This window comes from Trachemys scripta, unplaced genomic scaffold, assembly GCF_013100865.1.
Source record: "Trachemys scripta elegans isolate TJP31775 unplaced genomic scaffold, CAS_Tse_1.0 scaffold_39, whole genome shotgun sequence".
Classification (NCBI taxonomy): Eukaryota; Metazoa; Chordata; order Testudines; family Emydidae; genus Trachemys; species Trachemys scripta.
In genome coordinates this window covers 1-20,671 of record NW_023260526.1, presented here as the reverse complement: position 1 = coordinate 20,671, position 20,671 = coordinate 1, and the positions used below count along the sequence as shown (strand labels likewise).

Below are 20,671 nucleotides of genomic sequence, written 5' to 3'. Positions count from 1 at the left end.
GATGTGTTGCTCAGGTGTATTCCACAGTAGGTGTGAGTGCTCGCCACGTGCACCAGTGCCGGAAGTTTTTTCTTTTAGCAGTACCCATAGTGGGGGAGCACCCCTGCGACCCCTGGAGTGGCGCCTCTATATCATGCCATGAAGGGGGCTGCATGCTCCCCCACACCCTCAATTCCTTCTTGCCAGACAACTCCGACAGAGGGGAAGGAGGGTGGGATGTGGAATACACCTGAGCAACACATCTCGAAGAACGCCAGTTACGGAACAGGTAACTGTCCTTTCTTCTTCGAGTGATTGCTTATGTGTATTCCACAGTAGGTGACTCCAAGCTATACCTGCTGGAGGTGGGTAGGAGTTTAAGGGTTACCTGAGCGGAGTACCGCCCTGCCAAACCCGGCGTCATCCCATGTTTGGGAGACGATCGCATAATGCGATGAAAAGGTGTGGTCAGAGGACCATGTAGCAGCCCTGCAGATGTCTTGAATAGGGACATGAGCCACATAGGCAGCTGAGGAGGCTTGAGCTCTCGCGAATGAGCCTTCGCTATAGGAGGCGGGGGAACCCCTGCCAGGTCGTAACACGTGCGAATGCACGAGGTGATCCGCTGGGTGGAAACCGGTCGTCCCCTCATGCGCTCGGCTGAGGCAATAAAAAGCTGAGGGGATTTACGGAAGGGCCTGGTTCGGTCTAAGTAAAAAGCCAGCGCTCTACGCACATCCAGCATGTGCAGGCGTCGTTCCTCATTGGAGGAATGGGGCTTAGGACATAGGACCGGGAGGAAAATGTCCTGATCCATGTGCAAAGCCGAGACTACCTTTGGCAGAAAAGCTGGGTGAGGGCGGAGCTGGACCTTGTCCCTATGGAAGACAGTATAAGGGGGTTCTGAGGTCAGGGCCCTAAGCTCCGAGATCCGGCGGGCTGAGGTGATAGCCACCAGGAATGCCACTTTCCACGATAAGTGGGACCAAGAACAGGGCTCGAAGGGGGGGGTCCTGTGAGGCGGGAGAGCACTAGGTTCAGGTCCCAGAGCGGGACCGGAGGTCTAGCGTAAGGGAATGCCTGATCTAGCCCTTTTAGGAACCGGGACGTCATGTGGTGTGAGAACACCGAGTGGCCCCGCACCGGGGGGTGAAAAACCGAAATGGCCGCCGGGTGCACCCTGAGCGAGGAGGGCGCCAGCCCTTGGGTCCTAAGGGACAGGAGATGGTTGAGGATGAGCTGGATAGATGCGGAGGAGGGAGAGGAACCCCTCTCCCTCGCTCACATGGAGAACCGATACCATTTGGCCAGGTAGGTTCGACGAGTGGACGGTTTTCTGCTCTCAAGCAGGACCTGTCTAACATCCTCAGAACACCTGCCCTCCTCCTGATTTAACCACGGAGCAGCCACGCTGTCAAGTGGAGCGCGGCCAGGTTGGGGTGGAGGAGACGTCCTCCCTCCTGGGAGAGGAGGTCCAGGCGAAGCGGCAGCCTGCGTGGGAGGGCCACTAAAAGTCACAGGAGGGTCCCATACCAATGTTGATGGGCCCAATCCGGGGCTATGAGGATAATCCTCGCCCCGTCTGCCTTTACCTTCTGTAGGACCCTGGCCACCTGCGAGTCTAACAGCACCCCAATGAAGTGTATGCACTGAACCGGGACTAACGTGGATTTTTCCTCGTTTACCACTAGGCCTAGACTCGTGCAGATGTCTAGCAGGAATTCCATCTGCACCTGCACCTGTGACCGAGACTTGCCCTTGAGCAGCCAGTCGTCCAGGTAGGGGAAGATCTGCAGCCTGTTCCTCCTGAGGTGGGCTGGAACCACTGCCATGCATTTGGTGAAAACCCTGGGGGCTGTAGAAAGGCCAAAGGGGAGGACCGTAAACTGGTAGTGGTCTGTCCCTCCCAGGAAGCGGAGGAAGCGCCTGTGACCCTCGAAAATGTGGATATGGAAGTACACGTCCTGGAGGTCCAGGGCTGCAAACTAATCTCCTGGGTCCAGGGACGGGACAGTAGAGGCCAGGGACACTATACGGAATTTGCAGCAAACCAGAAACTGGTTGAGATTCCACAGGTCGAGGATGGGCCTGAGCCCACCTTTGGCCTTCGGGATCAGGAAGTACCGGGAGTAAAACCCTTTGCCCTGGAATTCCTGAGGTACCCTCTCCACCGTGCCTAGGGTGAGGAGGCGTGACACCTCCTGACCTAGGAGGAGGGTGTCCTCTGGGGCACCCCAGGACAGAGGATGGTGCGGTGGGGGTGAAACGAACTGCAGCCTGTACCCCTCAGAGATGGTACTGAGGACCCACCGGTCCGACGTTATACGGGACCAATGCGCTCTGAAGGCTGATAAACAGTTGCCAAAAACCAACTTTATTAACTGGGGGGGGGGTTCCGCAGCAACAGGCCAGGTGGCCCCCCGCAAATAGTCAAAAACGCCTCTTGCCCTTCAAGGGTCCGGGGTGTGGGGCCGAACGGGACTGGCGCTGTGATCTGCATCTCTGGTCCCTAGGCCTCTTGGGCGGGGGCTCGTACCTGCCCCTTGTGGGGGGAGCCGAGGGCTGCGGTCTGGGTTTGTCCTTGGCTGGCGGGACATACAGACCGAGTGTCTGCAGGGTGGTGTGGGAGTCCTTCATCCTGTGCAGCCGTCTGGTCTGCAATTAATGCCTTGCCGTCAAATGGCAGGTCTTGCATTAGGGACTGGGATTCCACTGACAGCCCGGACAGTGAAAGCCCCGACACTCGTCGCATGGAGATAGCCGAGGCCATCGAACGAGCCGCGTCAACCGCATCTGAGGCAGCCTGAAGAGCTGCTTTTGCGGCCGCCGCACCGTTGTCAACTAGAGCCCTGAATTCCTTCCTGTCCTGCTCTCGGAGGGAGGGCTCAAATTTTGGCAGAGATCCCCACAAGTTGAAAGCACACCTGCTCAGGAGCGCTTGATGGTTTGCCATCCTGAGCTGGAAACTGGTAGAGGAATAAACTTTTTTCCCCAAAATTGTCCAGTCTCCTGGCATCCTTGTCCTTGGGGGTTGGTGCGGGTTGCCCGTGCCTTTCACGGTGGTTGACTGACTCCACCACCAGTGAGTTCGGGGTAGGATGAGTGTAGAGGTACTCATGCCCCTTCGTTGACACGAAATACTTCCGCTCTGCCTTTTTGGAAATGGGTGGCAGAGAGGACAGGGTTTGTCATAGTCCGGTCGAAATGTTGGCCACCACTTGGTGAAGTGGCAGTGCCACATGGCCTGGTGCCGAGGAGGAGAGGACATTGAACAAATTGTCCAAGGGCCCCTCCATCTCCTCCGCCCGCAGCTGGAGGTTGGCGGCTACATGCTGGAGGAGCTCCTGGTGCGCCTTGAAGTCCTCCTGAGAAGGAGGGGGCGGTGCCGCTATGGACTCGTCCGGTGCTGACGGGACGATTGGGACGGCCCCTAGGGCATCGGTCGGTGCCGATACCGGTGGTGCAGCCCCCTGAGGACTGGTCTCGATGCTGAGGCGGGGACGCCGAGTGGGCTTGGGTTGCCCCAGCCACGGAGCGGGGCCCCGGCGGTGCAGGCACTTGGGGCTACGGTGCCCACCAGCACCACTGTCCTTGCCAGGGCGCCCCTTGCCACTGAGTCGTCTGGGGTCCTACCAGGGTTACACGTTCCTGGGGGACAGTGTGGCCCGGGGAAGGACGGCTGGGAGCCGAGGCAGAGGTGGCCGAGGAGCGCATGGAGCTGTAGGAGCAGCTCGACCGGTGCCATCCACGTTGGGTCCTGCCCCGGGATTTAGACCTTGACGACGATGAGACATACCCATCAGAGGTGCTATCTCTGGAGTCCCATTGATGGCCGCGACTACGACGCCTCGGTGCCGGTGACTGTCCGGCTACATGCCGAGCATGGCGCGTGCCGTGTTATGGTCGGCGGTGCCAATGGTGTCGAGACCTGCTATTATTGCAGCTGGACGAGGAGTGTCGACGCTTTCCGTCTCAGCGTCTGCGGCTCCTGCTGGCCGAGGAGGACTCCAGGGACTCGCTCCCAGGTGACCCTGAGAACAGGGTTGAGGTCTGTCCCGGGCTTCAGGACGGCCCTGCGGATCGAGCAGAGACCTCTACCTCCGACCTGGCCGGCGATGGCTGGTGGGCACCCAGCGGCAGCTTTCCTCGGGACTGGGGCCCCGACTTGGGTGCCCACTCGGTACCAGCAGGACGAGGATGTAGCGCGCTGCCTGAGCTGCCTCCGGTGTTGACGGGGTCTGCCTCGTGGGGGAGGCATGCGCTGACGAGGCCGGACTACTCCGCTCCACAAGAGTCGGCGGTCTGGGTCCCGAGGGGAATCGTGGGCTGCCCAACACGGGTCCGGCCTCACCCCTGTCCTTGTCTCAGCACCGCTGGGTCTTGCCTTGCTTCTTAGCAGGGGAGCGGTGCCGACTGGTGGATGGGGCGTCGCTCCGCACCAAAGATGCGGTGCCTGGCACCAGGTCAGTTCGGCGCGCCGGGACCCGGGGCCAGTGCCGACTCCATAAGCAGGGCCCGGAGTCAGATCTCACATTTGCGCTTAGTCTGGGGCTTGAAGGACTTACAGATTTTACAGCTCTCACTTATGTGAGCCTCGCCCAGAGAGCGAAGACACTTGGAGTGTGGATCGCTTCTGGGCATGGAATTGCGACAGGAGTTGCACGACTTGAAGCCTGCGGCTCGGGGCACGCCCCGAGCCAGGCTACTAACTGTAGAAACTAGTAACAGTCGAGGATCGTACTACTGAGGATAGAGGCTACAGCAATGCTGGAGCACAAGTTCCGCCTACCTTCACTGGCGGCAAGAAGGAACTGAGGGTGGGGGGAGCGCGCAGCCCCCTTTATGGCGTGATATAGAGGCACCACTCCAGGGGTCGCAGCAGTGCTCCCCCACTACAGGTACTGCGAAGGGAAAAACTTCCGGCACCAGTGCACGTGGCGAGCACACACACCTACTGTGGAATACACATGAGCAATCACTCGAAGAAGAACCTCCAGGTACAGTAAGTAATGTCCTCTTCTTTGAGTGATGGCCCATATGTGTATTCCACACCTGGGAGACTTGTGAGCACTGATCAGTGTGGCGCTGGGTGCAAGGAGGCTTATTGTAGAGTCATTTGCAATACAGCCCATCCCATGGCCTGTTTTTTCCTAAATCCCCTGTGACACACATACCCGTTGGTGGTTCAGCACTCTGTGTTAGCAACTCGTCAGGCCTGGCATACTCGCTACACCTAACATACTGTCGTCATGATATATATCAGAAAGGTGACATATAACATATCACTGGAAAACTAACAGCTCACTGACCAGTCACGTTCTTGAGTCGTGTATGTACCATCAACCTACAAAGAAATTTACAGATGGGCTGGAAATATGTGACTAAAATGTGTTTAAACCAGGTGTGTCAGGGGGACTTGATAAACAGGTTTTCTCCAGACAAAGGAAAGAGGCCAACACCTCAAACCATCTGTGGCTAAACTCAATGGGCTATTCATTTGTATCTGAGGTTGCAGGAAGAGATCATTTGCATTGTAAAAATCACCAGCAGGGGAGAAGACAGCCTGGAATCTACACCAGACAGACTGGCAGCCACACCCAGCAGGGGAAAGGAACCTTATCTGGGAATACATTTCAAAGGCTTACTGGACTATAAAGAGAGGGGGAGTGAACTATTACTTGGGGGATTCAAGGGATCAGAGCTCTTGAAATCACAGGGGGTTGAAGTCTCTGGGAACCGAGGGTAGGTGAGAGAGATTACAACTTGCTGGTGCTGAAGTTAAGTTTTAGTCTTAGGGTAATGTCTACACTGGCAGAGTTACAGCACCGGCAGTTACAGCGTCGTTCAGAGAGAGCTGAAGGGAAACCACTGTTGTGTGTTCACACTGTCGGCTGCCTGCGCAATAGCGTGTTCACACTTGTGGCACTTGCAGTGGTATTCGGAGTAGTGCACTCTGGGTAGCTATCCCACAGAGCATCTCTTCCTCTTCTGCCGCTAAGAGTTGTGGGAAGATGGAAGGGGTCGCGGGGCATCCTGGGTCCTGTCCCAATGCCCTGTGATGCATTGCTTCACATCCCAGCATCTCTGTGTTTCCATCCACATTTGATGCCATCTTTCAATGGTTTGTGTACTCCACGCTCTGCCTCTTCAGTCTGCAGGAATGGATCCCGAACTGTTGACCAATATGCTGCTCACTCTGACCAACACATAATAATAATAATAATAAATAATATGCTCCATAATATTTGTGAAGGGAAGGGTGAAAGCTTCTCTCAGAGCTGTACCGCTGAGGCTCAGCGTCTGGAGACTGAGTTTGAACAGCCAGAGACCAGGGCTATTAGAGGGGCGCAGCACAGGGCCATAAGGATTTGTTGCTATGCTCGGGAGTGCAGTGCTTGTAATGCTAGGAGGTGATTGTGATTGGTGCAGACGATGCAATATGAAGTTTTAAGAGAATTTTCCGTTGATTTGCAGGGCTCTGTTTGCTTTCAATTAATAGAATAAAGATTGCTTTCAAATCAACTCTATTTTATTAAAAAAGCAATAACTGGAGGAGAAAGTCAAACAAAAATACACATCAGCACTGAGGGCGATGGGTGAAGTGAAGGTTCCAGGAGGAAGAGTGGTCCTGAGATGCCTAAAGATCTGTGTATATCTAGGGCTCATATCCAACCTTCTCCTTTGGAGTACAATGCAGCGGTGCTGTACTACAGCAGGGCCAAACTGCAGAGGGATGGGTGTTGAGTGCAGTGGGTACTGGGAGTCCACAGTGCTGAACTGTGATGGGGAAGCAGTGGAATGCCGCGGGTACAGACTGGAGTCAGGAGGTTGATCAGAGTGTGTTGGCGGTGTCTGGGGGAGGCATGGGAAAGAGTTTTGCGACAGCGGCTGCAGGAGAGGGTGGGTGCGGAGCTGCTCGGTTTGCAGTGCTAGTATCGCCTGGAGCATGTCCGCTCGTTGCTCCATAACATTTAAGAGACGCTCTGTGGCTTCATTCTGGCATGCTGCGTTCTCCTTTCGGTCCCTCTTCTCGCTGTCCCGCCACGCCTTCAATTCCTGTTTTTCAGCCGCGGAGTGCATCATGTCATGCAGAAAGTCCTCCTTAGTTCTTTGTGACCGCTTTCTAATTTTGCACAGCCGGTCAGCCGACGATAACAAAGAGGGAGGCCGGGCTCCCAAGGTCATCTCTGTGCAGTTTAAACGCAACATTTTACAGAAGCAGTATTGTTTGCAACGCACAGAACTCTGATTCAGTGATATAAAACACAGGCAGTATTCACATGCCTGTCACTAACTGGCTGACCCCAGGCAAGCATACATGAGCCACAAGCCTGCCAAAATCGTGAGTAGCTGCAGGGGCAGGGGAAATCAGTGTTCCTGGACCCTACTGTACACTGGGCATGTGGCTCTTGGGGAGAGCCAGCACTGTAGGGGGGCCTGATAATCATTCCTGTCCCCACATTTTCCACAGGATGTGATCATTAGGGAAGATATCTTGGTGTTGAGGGTGAGCAGGGAATAAAGAGAGGGTCTTCTCTAAGACTGCGGCTTCCGCCCTGGCCCTTATGTGGCTCACCCGTGTGCAGCAATGGTCCCCCCGCCCCCTGCAATGGCAAAGTGGCGTGGGAAAGTTACCGTTAATGAGGCAAGAAACAAAGCAGCTCTGCTGAAGAACCTGCAGCAGCAGATTGCCCAGTATCTCCATGAGCGTTTCCTGGAGATCTGAGGCAGATTCCCGTGAAGAGAGGGAGTCAATCAACACCCTGTTCCGCCGCTCAGACTAGGCATGTGGTGGTACACGCATCATACAGACGCAAGCCTGCTTTCTGCAACCCTCCTGCCCCCAACAACTCGCCTCAGTGATTCCCAAAATCAAATAGACTTACCGGGGGCCTCCTCTCCTGTTTGCGCTTCGCCAAGATCTGACAGCTGTGACTGGCTAGCCTCCTCCGGGTAGAAAAGAGCTCCTGGCTGCATGTATCTTGACCTCCAAGTCATCCTCTGCCTCTGGGTCCCGCTCCCGCTCCTCGTTCAAGATTTCCTCCTCCTGGCTCGGAACCAGGAAGTATCCACCAAAGTATCCACAATGGTCTTCGTAATGGAGGTGGGGTCGCCACCGAGTATCGTGTCCAGCTCTTTGTAGAAGCGGCAGCTCATGGGTACAGCACTGGAGCAGTGATTTGCCGCCCACGCCTTGTGGCAGGCGTTCCACAGCTCCTTCACTTTGACCCTGCACTGCAGTGTGTCCTGGTCATGGCCCCTTTCTGTCAGCATCGTGAAATCTGTCTGTAGGTATCATAATTCCTACGGCTGGAGCGCAGCTGGGACTGCACAACCTCCTCTCCCCAAATGCTGATGAGGTCCAGCAGCTCGGCATTGCTCCAAGTGGGGGATCGCCTGGTGTGTGGAGCAGGCAGGGCCACCTGGAAAGATGCGCTGAGACCACTGCACATGTCACTGAGCAAACAGGAAGGGGACTTTCAAATTTCCAAAGGAATTTATGGGGTGGGGCTGATGGTTGGTCACCTGAGGGCAGGACAGTAGAGTTCAAACCGATGACCAGAGACGCAAGAACAGGCATTGTGGGACACCTCCCAGAGGCCAGTCTCAGCGCTGTAATCGACCAGGGTATCTACAGTGGCACCGCGGCGCTGCACCCCTAGCACAGAAAGCTCTACACCTCTCGGCAGGGTGGTTTTTTTACATCACTGCAACTGCACAGTTTCTGCGTAGTAAGTGGCTTGGCAATGTGTACCCTCGGGAGTTACAACGCAGACAGCTGCTTTACTGGGCAGAAACTTGTCACTGTAGACAGGGCCATAGAAGCATGGCTTTATTTGTGTTCGTTTGTAACCTTTTCTATCTTCATCCCTTATATCTGAACTCACTTTAAACCTCTTTTTCATGAAATAAACGTGTTTTACTTTTCTCTGAACCAGCCCAGTGCATTGATTGAACTGAAGTGATTGTTAACACCAGTCAACCTAAGAAGCTGCTGGTTCTGTCTCTTTAAAGGAGCAGAGAACTTAATACCTTCTGTGAATGGGCAGTGATGGGGGCTGTGCATTAGAAGCTGGAGTTCACTGACTGTTACCCGCTAGGCAGGGTTTGGGCCAGCAGAGCCCTGAGGGGGTTGCAGGCCAGGCAGACAAGCGGGTGTGTCAGGGAGCTGTCAGACAGCTGAGCTGCAGCAAGGCTCCCACTTGCTGAGGCTGAGAGGGGCAGCGCAGTGTCTCACAGCTCTGGGGCTCCCCAGCAGCTTCCCTCACCCCCATCAGCTGAAGGTTACTTGTGCCCTGTAGCCAACAACAGCCCATCACAGGCTGGCAGAGGGAGGGGAAGGCATAGTTATCTCCCCACCGCCAAGTCTACGGGAGAGAGGGCAAAAGTGCAGATGGCCCCTGGCGTGTCTGCAGAACCACAGCCCAACTCATTGACCAAACGCCAGAGGAGATGGGCAGGGGCCCTGTTCACCAGCCAGTGGGGATGTGAAATGACAGCCCCTCTGCTGTCACACCCCACTGTCCTCGTAGGGTTCCACTGGCTCTGCAGGCAGGTCCCTCTGCTTGAACTCGGACATGAAGCCGGCTCCCTGCTGCAAATGTGTCCTTTAGCATTTACTTATGCAGGAAACTGCAACTGAATTTGCACTGCTTTAGCAGTGACTGTTCCCTGATTCCTCCCTACTCCTGCCTGGCCACACCCCCTTTTCACACACTGTTTCTCAGTTATGTGGACGGTGCAGAAGGGTTGATGGTGAAAGTGGGATCAAATCATCTGGTTGCATTTCCCTTCCCCACTGCCTTCCCAAGTCCTTTTTTGGGCTGTTAGGCCCATTTGCTCCATGTGTGGAAAGGCTGGAGGGTGTTACAGGGCCCTGAGACTCTGACTGAGCAGTTACTGTACCCAACTTGACAGTGTCTCTCTAGTACCATTGCCACTACTGGATGGAATCAGAACTGCCAGTTGTCTGGGTCATAGGCCCTGTAGTGCCTGCTAATGGAGATTCTCCTGTAGCTTCAGTGTTGCTTTTGGAAGAAGAGGATCGGAATTCGATCCCTGCTGCTGCTGTGAAGTTCTGAGTGGCTACAGCACCTGGGCAGGTGATATTTGTGAAGTTCTGGGTGGCAAGAGATTTGATACATTTGGGGAGAGATAGCTCAGTGGTTTGAGCATTGGCCTGCTAAACCCAGGGTTGTGAGTTTACTCCTTGAGGGGGCCACTTAGGGAACTGGGGCAAAATCAGTACTTGGTCCTGCTAGTGAAGGCAGGGGGCTGGACTCAATGACCTTTCAGGGTCCCTTCCAGCTCTAGGAGATATATAGATGGAGTTATACCTATTTTATTTGATTTTTAGTCTGAAAAGGAATGCCATGGCAGATTTCAGCTATTTTAATTGCAAAACAGAGGATGTTTTAATCTAAAACGATTTAACCAGGGGCTTTTAGCTTTTTTTAACATGACTATTTGTCACCTTTGCCATTTCCATCCTGATGAGAACCGAGATTTACCATCTAGAAATGTAACCCGCACCCAGGATGTCTTGTGCTCAAGCCCCGCCTAGAGGTGTCTGGGCCACACCCAGTGTGTAGATTGTCTACACTGCAGTTGGGACGTCACTGCAGCATGTGCAGACATACCTGTGCTAGCTTTGACCTAGACAGTTCAGGTACCGATAGCAGTGAAGCCACGGCAGCACAGGCTGTGGCACAGACTAGGTGCCAAATACAGCCCCCCAGGGAGCTGGGTATGTACTTGGGCAGCTAGCCCACGCTGCAGTGGCTTCACTGCTATTGGCACCCGAGCTAGCTAGCTCAGAGCTAGCATGGGTATGGCTCCATGTGCTGCAGTCACACCCCCAAGGACCGTGCAGACAGAACCATGGGGGTGGAGTAGCTTGCTGTAGCCTTGGCTTACACAGCAGGTCTTTTAGCTCAGGCAGTTGAGGCTCATGTGTTTAAATCCTGAGATCTCAGGTTCAGTTCCTGCTGCCGAGCCTCCCAGGGGCACAGTGTTACACACACAAATACCCACACTTTCATCCTGTCTAGACCAGAGGTTCTCAAACTCGGGGGAGGGCCCTCCTGCAGGGGTGTGGAATGTATTCCGGAGGGGGGACGTAAGATGCTTTAGGAAAAAAACCTTACTGCACACATTGTACCCCCAGCAATGAATAACTAGCAAAGCTGATTCCTCCAGACATACCAGGCCCTCAGATGGTGCTATGCGTTTGACTCTAGCTGGCATTGTGCATTTTGGTGGATTTCTGTTCAGCTTGCCTAGCATTAGACGAAGTCGTTGCCATCTGTACGTTAATCCGCTTGCTACAACGCAGTGTGCACATTTAATTGTAAGCGTCACCACAGTTTTGCTTTTGTTCTTATTACAAGGGATCATTGGGTCTGTCTGAATCAATGCCTCACTGTTTTTAATATTTAGTGAGTTGCAGGTTGATTTATTTTTATATCTGTATATGAACTTGTGTGGTGGAAGGGGGGGCGTAAATTACTACTAGACACAAAGAAGGCAGGGGGAACAATCAAATACGTTTGAGAACCCCTGGTACTGTTGTTAGACACTGCAGTCAGAAAACACCAGCCTGAACAAATGGCAGATGCTTCAGAAGCTGATAGGTGAACATGGATGAGGTGGTAGCAGGGCCGGCTCCAGCTTTTTTGCCGCCTCAAACGGCGGCAAAGAAAAAGGGAAAAGAAAAAACCCGACTGAGCGGCCGCCAAAGTGCCAGCAAAGAGGAAGCGAGGGACTGAAGGACCCGCTGCTGAATTGCCGCTGCAGACCCGGATGTGCCGCCCCTTTCTATTGGCCGCCCCAGGCACCTGCTTCCTTTGCTGGTGCCTGGAGCCGGCCCTGGGTGGTAGCTAGAAGGAGGGGCTGCAGGAGGAAGACAGGCAAACACACTGTAAATCTCTAAAGGAAGGTCTCCCACAGTCCCTGAAGCCCAGGGACAGTCTATTCCACTACCTCAGGTATTCCTCCAGCTGCAGCTTATCAGACTTGGTGACCACCAGAGCGATGTCACTGCACATCCCGCCTTGGTAAGCTTTGATGCTCTCTTTCAGCAGCACTTCATGGACTTTGGCTCCCACAGCTCGTTCGATGTCGCTGATAACCCAGATGACTGAACATTTATTGATGCTCTTAAGGAGAAAGAGAGAGAAAGAGGGAGGATTATATCTGGAAGCAACGAGGCAGCCAGGCTCCACCCTGAGACATGCCGAGCACCCTGGATTCCCCACTGACTGCAATGGCAGTGCAGAGTGCTCAGTCTCTGCAGGATTGTGCCAGCAATTTACAGACTTGAGCGCCTAGCTCACGCCCCTCAGCTGTGTGCCACTCAGGACTCTGCTAGCTGGAGGTTCTGAACTGATCGCTAGGGGTATTTCTACCCAGCAACTACTGTAAACACCTGTGGCTGGCCTGGGTCTGCTGACTTGGGCTGTGGGTCGGTAAAGTTGCTGTATAGACATTTGGGCTTGGGCTGGAGCCAGAGCTCTGAGACCCCGTGGGGGAGGGAGGGTCCCAGAGCCCAGGCTCCAGCCCAAGTCGGAACATCAACACAGCAATTTTACAGCCCCAGAGCCCGAGCCTGAGTCAGCTGAAGCGGGCCAGCTGCGGGTGTTTAATTGCTGCGTAGACATTCCATGGGACAGCCCTAGTGCAGAGACGAGAACGGGGCATCTGATCATTGCAGGGTCTGCACTAGTGAAGAGCGGATGGAGAAAGGCGCTATGGGGCTTTGATGCTACAGGAATCCAGGAGCAGCAATGGATCCAAGCTGGGAAGCACCATTAGCCATCAGGATTGCCCCCGCACTAGACGTGTGGACGCTGCTTCTGTTCATTCCACTAAAGCCTTCCCCAGGCCACAGAGCTCACAGCCCTCTCTAGAACTTTCCTTCCTTCATTACACTGGAATAGTTACATTAGAACCAATGGTTAAATGCTTTCCAGCCAAATAATGTATCAGAATTTCCTCCCACACATCACAGAGCTGGTGAGTCACCTCTTTCCACATTTCGTCCCTTTTGCTGTTGTAATCTCCTGTCCCGGGAATATCCATAAACACGACACCTTCCGGAATCACATTAGACTTCAGAATTGTCACTTCCACGTATTTGATTAGTGGCCAGAATCGCATGTTGGCTTTCTCTTCATCCCTGTTACTCTGACACCGGACAAAAGGGTCCAGTTTGTCAGAGAGTTCTTTTGCCTGGAACACAATAAATAAATCAAACTCTGCCCCTGTTTTGTAATAGGACCTTGAAGTCATCTGTGAACAGTAATTAATTGAACAACCTGTGTCAAGGCTGCTTCCCCACTCTGAACTTTAGGGTACAGATGTGGGGGCCTGCATGAAACTTCTAAGCTTAACTACCAGCTTAGATCTGGTCCGCTGCCACCATCCCAAAGCTAATTCCCTTCCCTGGGTAGCCTTGAGAGACCTTCACCAATTCCCTGGTGAATACAGATCCAAACCCCTTGGATCTTAAAACAAGGAGAAATTAACCATCCCCCCTCCTTCCTCCCACCAACTCCTGGTGGATCAAGATCCAACCCCCTTGGATCTAAAAACAAGGAAAAATCAATCAGGTTCTTAAAAAGAAGGCTTTTAATTAAAGAAAAAGGTAAAAATAATCTCTAAAATCAGGATGGAAAAATAATTTTACAGGGTAATCAACCTTAAAGAGCTCAGAGGACCCCCCTCTAGCCTTAGGTTCAAAGTACAGCAAACAGAGATAAACACTCTAGTAAAAGGTACATTTACAAGTTGAGAAAACAAAGATAAACTAACACGCCTTGCCTGGCTGTTTACTTACAAGTTTGAAATATGAGAGACTTGTTCAGAAAGATTGGGAGAACCTGGATTGATGTCTGGTCCCTCTCAGTCCCAAGAGCAAACAACTTCCCAAACAAAGAACACAAACAAAAGCCTTCCCCCCACCAAGATTTGAAAGTATCTTGTCCCCTTATTGGTCCTTTGGGTCAGATGCCAGCCAGGTTACCTGAGCTTCTTAACCCTTTACAGGGAAAAGGATTTTGGAGTCTCTGGCCAGGAGGGATTTTATAGTACTGTACACAGGACAGCTGTTACCCTTCCCTTTATAGTTATGACAACCTGCCACTCGGGTGGGACGGGGGAGTTGTGAGATTAAGTTTCATTCCCTACCATTTTACAGATGGGGAAACTGAGGGCCAGGGAGGAGCAAGAGCACTCAGTGAGTCATTGTCTGAATAGAGCCCAGGACGTCCAGCCTCCTTCCAATTCTGATAGAGCTTTCACCAGAGCTAAACAGCAGGAGGGAAGCACAGCATCTCCCTCTCTGGTACTGCAGAGGACACGTGACAGAGTCACTGTAGCCTGAGGCCTGATTAACTTTCTCCAGCATCCCCCATAGGTCCCTGGGAGTGGCTATGGCTAGGGAATGGGGCAAGGAGGTATGATGCTGGGGGCAGAGGGTTACAGCTGCCTCTGCATGGCTGATCAAAAGCAGAAATGTTCCCTGTGGTCAATTTTTCAGAGAAAATCCCCACCTGAAATTTGTGAAGAGAAAGGCAGGAAAACCCCTGAAAATCCCAAAGCCAAGATGACATTTTTAAATCGAAACAAAGCAAAACAATTGTTTCAAAGTGATGATTCGCCACTAAGTATTGTTGGTTTGGTTTGATGTCCCCGATCGGAAAAAATCAGAATATCAGTTACAATTGATTGCTATCAGTATATGAGCGAACTGGCTCAAAGCTACCTCGGGTGTGTCTATCACACGTCTGACTGCAGCACTGCCAACTTTAAGAGATCAAAAATCTTGTTGGTGATTTTAAAAACCACCAAATCCTGTTTTTCAGTTTGTCTTTTGACTTTTTAACTCCCCTTTACGCCTCAGTCATTGTGTGTATAATAATTTCAGGTTGAAAAAGGTCAGACTTTAGTGTACACCTCTCCCTAGCCGCTCATCCTCTCCTCCCCCCAAGACAGGGAAATGTCTGGTCACCCATTTCCTGTCACTGTCTTGACTCTCTCCCCTCCTACTTTTGTTCCTCTGACAAAAGCCCGACTGGCTGGTAAATAGTTTGAGCATCACGGCCTTAATTAGTGCAGCAGGGTTCACACTCCCACACAGAACGTATATAATTGTTCAGGGTTGATGACTTACATATTAGAGAACTTTAAATGTATATCGGTCACTCATAGAAGCGATGTCACAGGAAAAACTATGAGGCATTGGTTTAGCCAGTGGCAAGAAGCAACATGCATAGGCGGGGAGTTATATGGGCTCATGGTGCCCGGGTTCCAGCAATATTCAGGGCCTGAGAGCCCAGCTCCACCAATGTTTGGGGCCGGGTCTCTCCCCCGGCCCCTCCTGCTGCTCCTGCGTGCCTCCCAGAGCGTCCCCCAGCCCCCACTTGCTGCCCCACCACGTGGGTCCCTGGAGCAGAGGGTCTCTGTCTCTCTGCAGCAGCTCCGTGCTGCCTCCCTGCATCAACTGCTGCCGCAGGGTCCTAGTGACCCACATCCACTACTGCCAGGGCAGGCTGACCCAGACCCTTTCATTTTCCAGTGGGACCCTCCCCCCCCCCGCCCACAGTCACTGCTCCTACCCCATGCTAGACAAGGGGCAGCCTCATCCCCCACCCCCCTGAGGCTACAGTCAGGGGCAACAGCAGGGGAGGAAGTGCACGCAGCACCCCCTGGCACCCACTGCAGGGGAGGCGAGGGGGCTTCCTGTACCTGAGAGGGACCCTAGGAGCACATGCAGTGACAGTGGTGGGGGTGAGTGTGGTGCAGAGGGGAAGTGGGGGGGAAGAGGGCTGGGGGGAATCCTCCTCCCTGGCCCTTTCCCTGGGGCAGCCTGTCTGCACCCCAAACTCCTCATCCCCAGCCCTGTCCCACCCCAGAGCCCTCACCCCCTGCACCTCAACCCTCTGCCCTACCCCTTAGCCTCTCCCACACCCCAAACCCCTCATCCCCAGCGCCCATACCCCAACCCTCTGCCCTAGCCCTGAGCCCCCTCTCCCACATCCCAAACTCCTCATCCACAGCCCTCTCCGCTGCATCCCAGCCCTCTGCCTGAGCCCCCCCCAAACCCCTCATCACCAGCCCCACCCCAGAGCCTTCACATTTTTACATTATTTTAAAAAATGTACAGTAACTCCTCACTTATCGTTGTAGTTATGTTCCTGAAAAATGCGACTTTAAGTGAAACGATGTTAAGCAAATCCAATTCCCCCATAAGAATTAATGTAAATGGAGGGTTAGGTTCCAGGGAATTTTTTTTTGCCAGACAAAAGACTTATATATACACACACACATACTCACAATATAAGTTTTAAACAAACAATTGAATACTGTACAGAGCAATGATGATTGTGAGGCTTGGTTGAGGTGTAGGAGTCAGTGGGTGGGCTATTGCCTTACTGCTAAAATGATGAACTAGCACTCAGCTGAGCCCTCAAGGGTTAACACATTGTTGTTAATGTAACCCCACACTCTACAAGGCAGCATGAATGGGGGGGGGGGGAAGACAGCATGGGAGAGAGAGACAGAGACACACACCCTGTGTGTGAGAGAGAGACTTTGAGACAGCAGCTGCTGCCAGCAAGCCCCCTCCATTCTGAACCCTGTCGTGCCCACCTCTCCCTCCCCCTTCCCCCGCTGCTCTGTGGAGATGGGGGAGCAGGAACGGGGGAGGGGGACACCCTGACAACAGCACCACTCTTCTCCCTGCCCCCCGCACATAGGGTGACCAGACAACAAGTATGAAAAATCAGGACAGGGGGTGGGGGGTAATAGGAGCCTACATATGAAAAAGACCCAAAAATCGGGACATCTGGTCACCCTACCTGCACAGCAAGCAGGAGGCTCCCAGAGCAACTCCAAGGCAGAGGGCAGGAGCAGCACATGGCAGTGGGGGAGGGACAGCTGAACTGCCAGCAATTGCTAGCCTGCTGGGCAGCTGCCGCACAGGGAACTTAGGGGAGCTGATAGGGGGGCTGTCGGCCCACCCTGATTCCAAGCCCCGACCAGCTAGCTCCAACGGGCTGCTCCTTCTTCAAGTAGTGGACAAAGCAGGCAAATGCCAAACAACACTATAAGGATGCATTGCGCAACTTTAAACGAGCATGTTCTCTAAGTCAGAGGTTCTCAAACTGTGGTCCACGGACCACCACTGGTCCGTGAGCTCCATTCAGGTAGTCTGTGGATAGTTCCCTCTAAGGTGCACTCCTGGGCGGCCGCACATGAGAGAATGAAGGGCCACCCACCTAATTAGTGGAGCCGCGCAGGCTTGGATCCTCTAATTAGGTGCCTGGACCCTGGAGAAGATGAACATGTAAGGTGAGGTGGTGGCCTTGGGGGGGAATAGGGAGTAGGTAGAAGGGGGCAGTGGTGTGAGAAGTGGGGGTGGGGGGAATTTGGGACGTGCAGGGCTACGGCGGCCAGAGAAAGAGGCTCAGGGCTGCGGCTGCTGGGGAGAGACCCCCTTCCTTCCCAGTTTCAGCTCTGTGGCTGCTGTGGCAGGGGAGAGACCCCCCCCGCTTTCCAGCCAGAGCTCAGGGGCTGCTGCGGTGGGGGAGAAAGGGAGAGAACCCCCCTTCTTCCCAGTCCCAGCTTGGGGGCTTCTGCGGCAGGGGAGAGAGGGCACATCCATTGCATTAGAAAGGTTAAGACTACTGATATTAAAATATGAGTTGTGTGCTTTTATGTGTAGAACAAAAAAAAGTTTATTATTATTTAGGGTTTTTTTATACAACACTTTTATCCAAAGCGCTTTACAATAGTTAGCTAACGGTACATACAACATTTGGAAAGATCATTAAGTGGTCCGCCAAGACCCTCAGCAATTTTCAAGTGGTCCGCGGAAAAAAAAGTTTGAGAGCCACTGCTCTAATTGATCAGCAACGTAACAACACAACATTAACCAGGACGTTAAGTGAGGAGTTACTATATATTCACTTGCGAGGCAGGTGTGTGTGGGGGGGGGCGGGGGTTATGGGATTTGGACCTGTTCTGGGCACCACCAACAATTATACAAACCTGCCACCCCTGCTTCTCCTCCCCACCTCTCCCGCATCTTCACTGTCTGAAACTGGGACTGAGCCCAGCTGCTCCGGACTCCCTCCGCCGGCTCTAGCACCTCCCTCCCCATCCCCTCGCCTTCCCAGCCTCCTCCTGCTCTGGCCTCACCCTCTCCACCCATCTCCCCGACATAAGAACGGCCACACTGGGTCAGATCAATGGTCCATCTAGCCCACCACCCGGTCTTCGGACAGTGGCCAATGCCAGATGCTTCACAAGGAGTAAACAGAACAAGGCTCTTTATCTAGTGATCCATCCCCTGTCGTCCACTCCCAATTTCTGGCAGTCAGAGGTTTACGGACACCCAGAGCATGGGGATGTGTCCCTGACAATTGTGGCTAATAGCCATTGATTGACCTATCCTCCATGAACTTATCTAATTCTTTTTTTGAACCCACAACAGTCTTCTGGATTTGGAATTTATGATCACACACTCACTCACCTGCACTCCCTTGAGGAGAATACAATTTGAGGACGGGATATGTACTAGGGGCTTTGCCCTCAACAGGTCTTCATAAGGTCTGGTTTCAGCACCTCTCCCATAGAGCGCTTGAAGCTTTTGGACAGCTTCACCTACATCACCTTCCTCCTCCTCTTCTTCCTCCTCTCCGGGTTTCCGCACAAGCTCCACCAGATTCTTCAGTTCCTCCTTCCATTCCTGCCAGTACAGAGCAGGGCAAACAGGCCATTGTTATCTTGGGCACTGGGGAGACGGGGCGGGGGCCGGGCAAGGTTGCTATAGAATAATGCAGGAGTTGGGGCTGGATTTGATTAGGGTTGTACAGGCAGCGGTAGTGGATTTCAGGGCACGTCTTCACTACCCGCCGGATCGGCAGGTAGTAATCGATCTATTGGGGGATCGACTTACCGCGTCTAGTGAAGACGCGATAAAATCGATCCCCGATGGCTCTGCCGTCGACTCCGGAAATCCACCGCGGCAAGAGGCGGAAGAGGAGTCGACGGTGGTGCGGCAGCTGTCGACTTGCCGCCGTCCTCACAGCCAGGTAAGTTGACCTAAAATACACAACTTCAGCTACGCTATTCACGTAGCTGAAGTTGCGTATCTTAGGTCGACCCCCACCCATAGTGTAGATCTAGCCTCAGTAGCTATGGGGGCGCCTAGAGCTCAGGCTGGGATTGGTGGAACAGCATTCCAATCAAAGGCACTACAGATCTATTTTAGTGCCGAGCAGAGGGCAGAGGATGGGAGCTGGGAACTGGCTCGATGCTGCAGGAGACGCTGTGGGGAGCTATAGTGCAGACACAGCACAAGTGGTTCCCTGGCTTCTGCAGCAGACGAACTAGCTGTGGTTCCAGCAGCAGGATTCCCCTCTGGACAACTACAAGCAAAGCAGGGAGGGAAGTGCTGTTGCTTCCACCTGTCTCCTCCTGATAGGGTGACCAGATGTCCGGATTTTATAGGGACAGTCCCGATTTTGGGGTCTTTTTCTTATATAGGCTCCTATAAACCCACTCCCCCTGTCCAGGTTTTTCACATTTGCTGTCTGGTTACCCTACCTCCTGACCTCCTAAGAGAACCAACCCCAACCCCATCCTTTACTTAGAGGACACACATTCCTTCCTGGAGCCCTTGGCAATCATCAGGCAGGGCTGAGGTTTAATACAAGAAGCAGCCAGCAGGGGCCTTCTGGGCCAGGGAGCCAGCTGCCCTCTCCATAAGACAGAGTTACCCTGTGGAGGGGCTGTGGCTACACACCCTGCAGCCAGGATACTGTCCTAAAGAACACATCCGTGCCCTGCGCCATGCTGAGGAATTAGACTTGCCTGTAGTGAGAGAAGGTGAATTTTTGCCTCGTAGTTTTTGCTCCGGCTGCTGCTGACTTGCACGATGCACGAGGTGCAGGTCTGGCTCCCCGACACTGGCAGGAAGAACTGCTCCTCAATGATGGCATTGAACAGCGAGCTCTTCCCAGCCCCGGTGCTGCCAACGAGCCCAATGTAAATGGGGTCCAGCGAAGACTTTTCTTTCAAGGTGAGGAGGCGGTTCCTGTGGAAAAGGCAAGAGGAAGGGAGGGTTAGACAGATTCACATATTTGGGAAGGGCCAGGCAGCTCCCTTCCTCACAAATACAACCCAATTGGAGTCAATGGAAAGACTCCCCTTCTCCCCAACTCCCAAATTGATTTAGATGAACACTGGATCAGGCTCCGCTATCATTAAGGTTTGGCTGGATGGACAGACAAGTTTTCCTGCCATAAACCGTGAACCAAGGCCTAGAGCAGCTACAGCTGGCGAGGGGCTAGGAACCCTGGAATACGCCCCTAGAAGCAGAAGGTCTGTGTCATGGGGTGTATGTACCCCACGCTAGCCCAGCAACCAAAGGGTTAATACAGGCACTGCCAGCCACTACTGATTGGCTGGCTAACAGCAGCAGGAGGATAAAAGGGCTGGGAGGCAGGAGAAAGGAACTCCTGTCAGCAGACTACCAGAGAGCTGCCCAGGGAGAACACCCCAGCAAGGGGCGAACAGGCCAATAGACTGAAGAGCCTGCAGAGGCCCGAGGGAAGGCAGGACGGAGCTCAGGGTACTCTCAGAATCAGCAAACCCAGACGTTCCTTGTCTGGCTTGAGGGCCCTGA

At 53.4% G+C, this 20,671-nt stretch overlaps 1 protein-coding gene across 1 annotated transcript in view; it reads right to left on the bottom strand.

The window, feature by feature from the left end:
• LOC117870578 (nuclear GTPase SLIP-GC-like) overlaps nt 1-20,100 on the bottom strand; it is a gene marked incomplete at its 5' end in the record, with an annotated part of 86,875 nt that extends 66,775 nt beyond the window's left edge. The window contains 4 exons of the mRNA XM_034757774.1: nt 11,962-12,137; nt 13,003-13,209; nt 18,515-18,730; nt 19,858-20,100. Of these exons, the coding sequence (XP_034613665.1) occupies nt 11,962-12,137; nt 13,003-13,209; nt 18,515-18,730; nt 19,858-20,100 (842 nt within the window). The remainder of the gene's footprint in view (nt 1-11,961; nt 12,138-13,002; nt 13,210-18,514; nt 18,731-19,857) is intronic.
• Nucleotides 20,101-20,671: the final 571 nt, after the last annotated feature.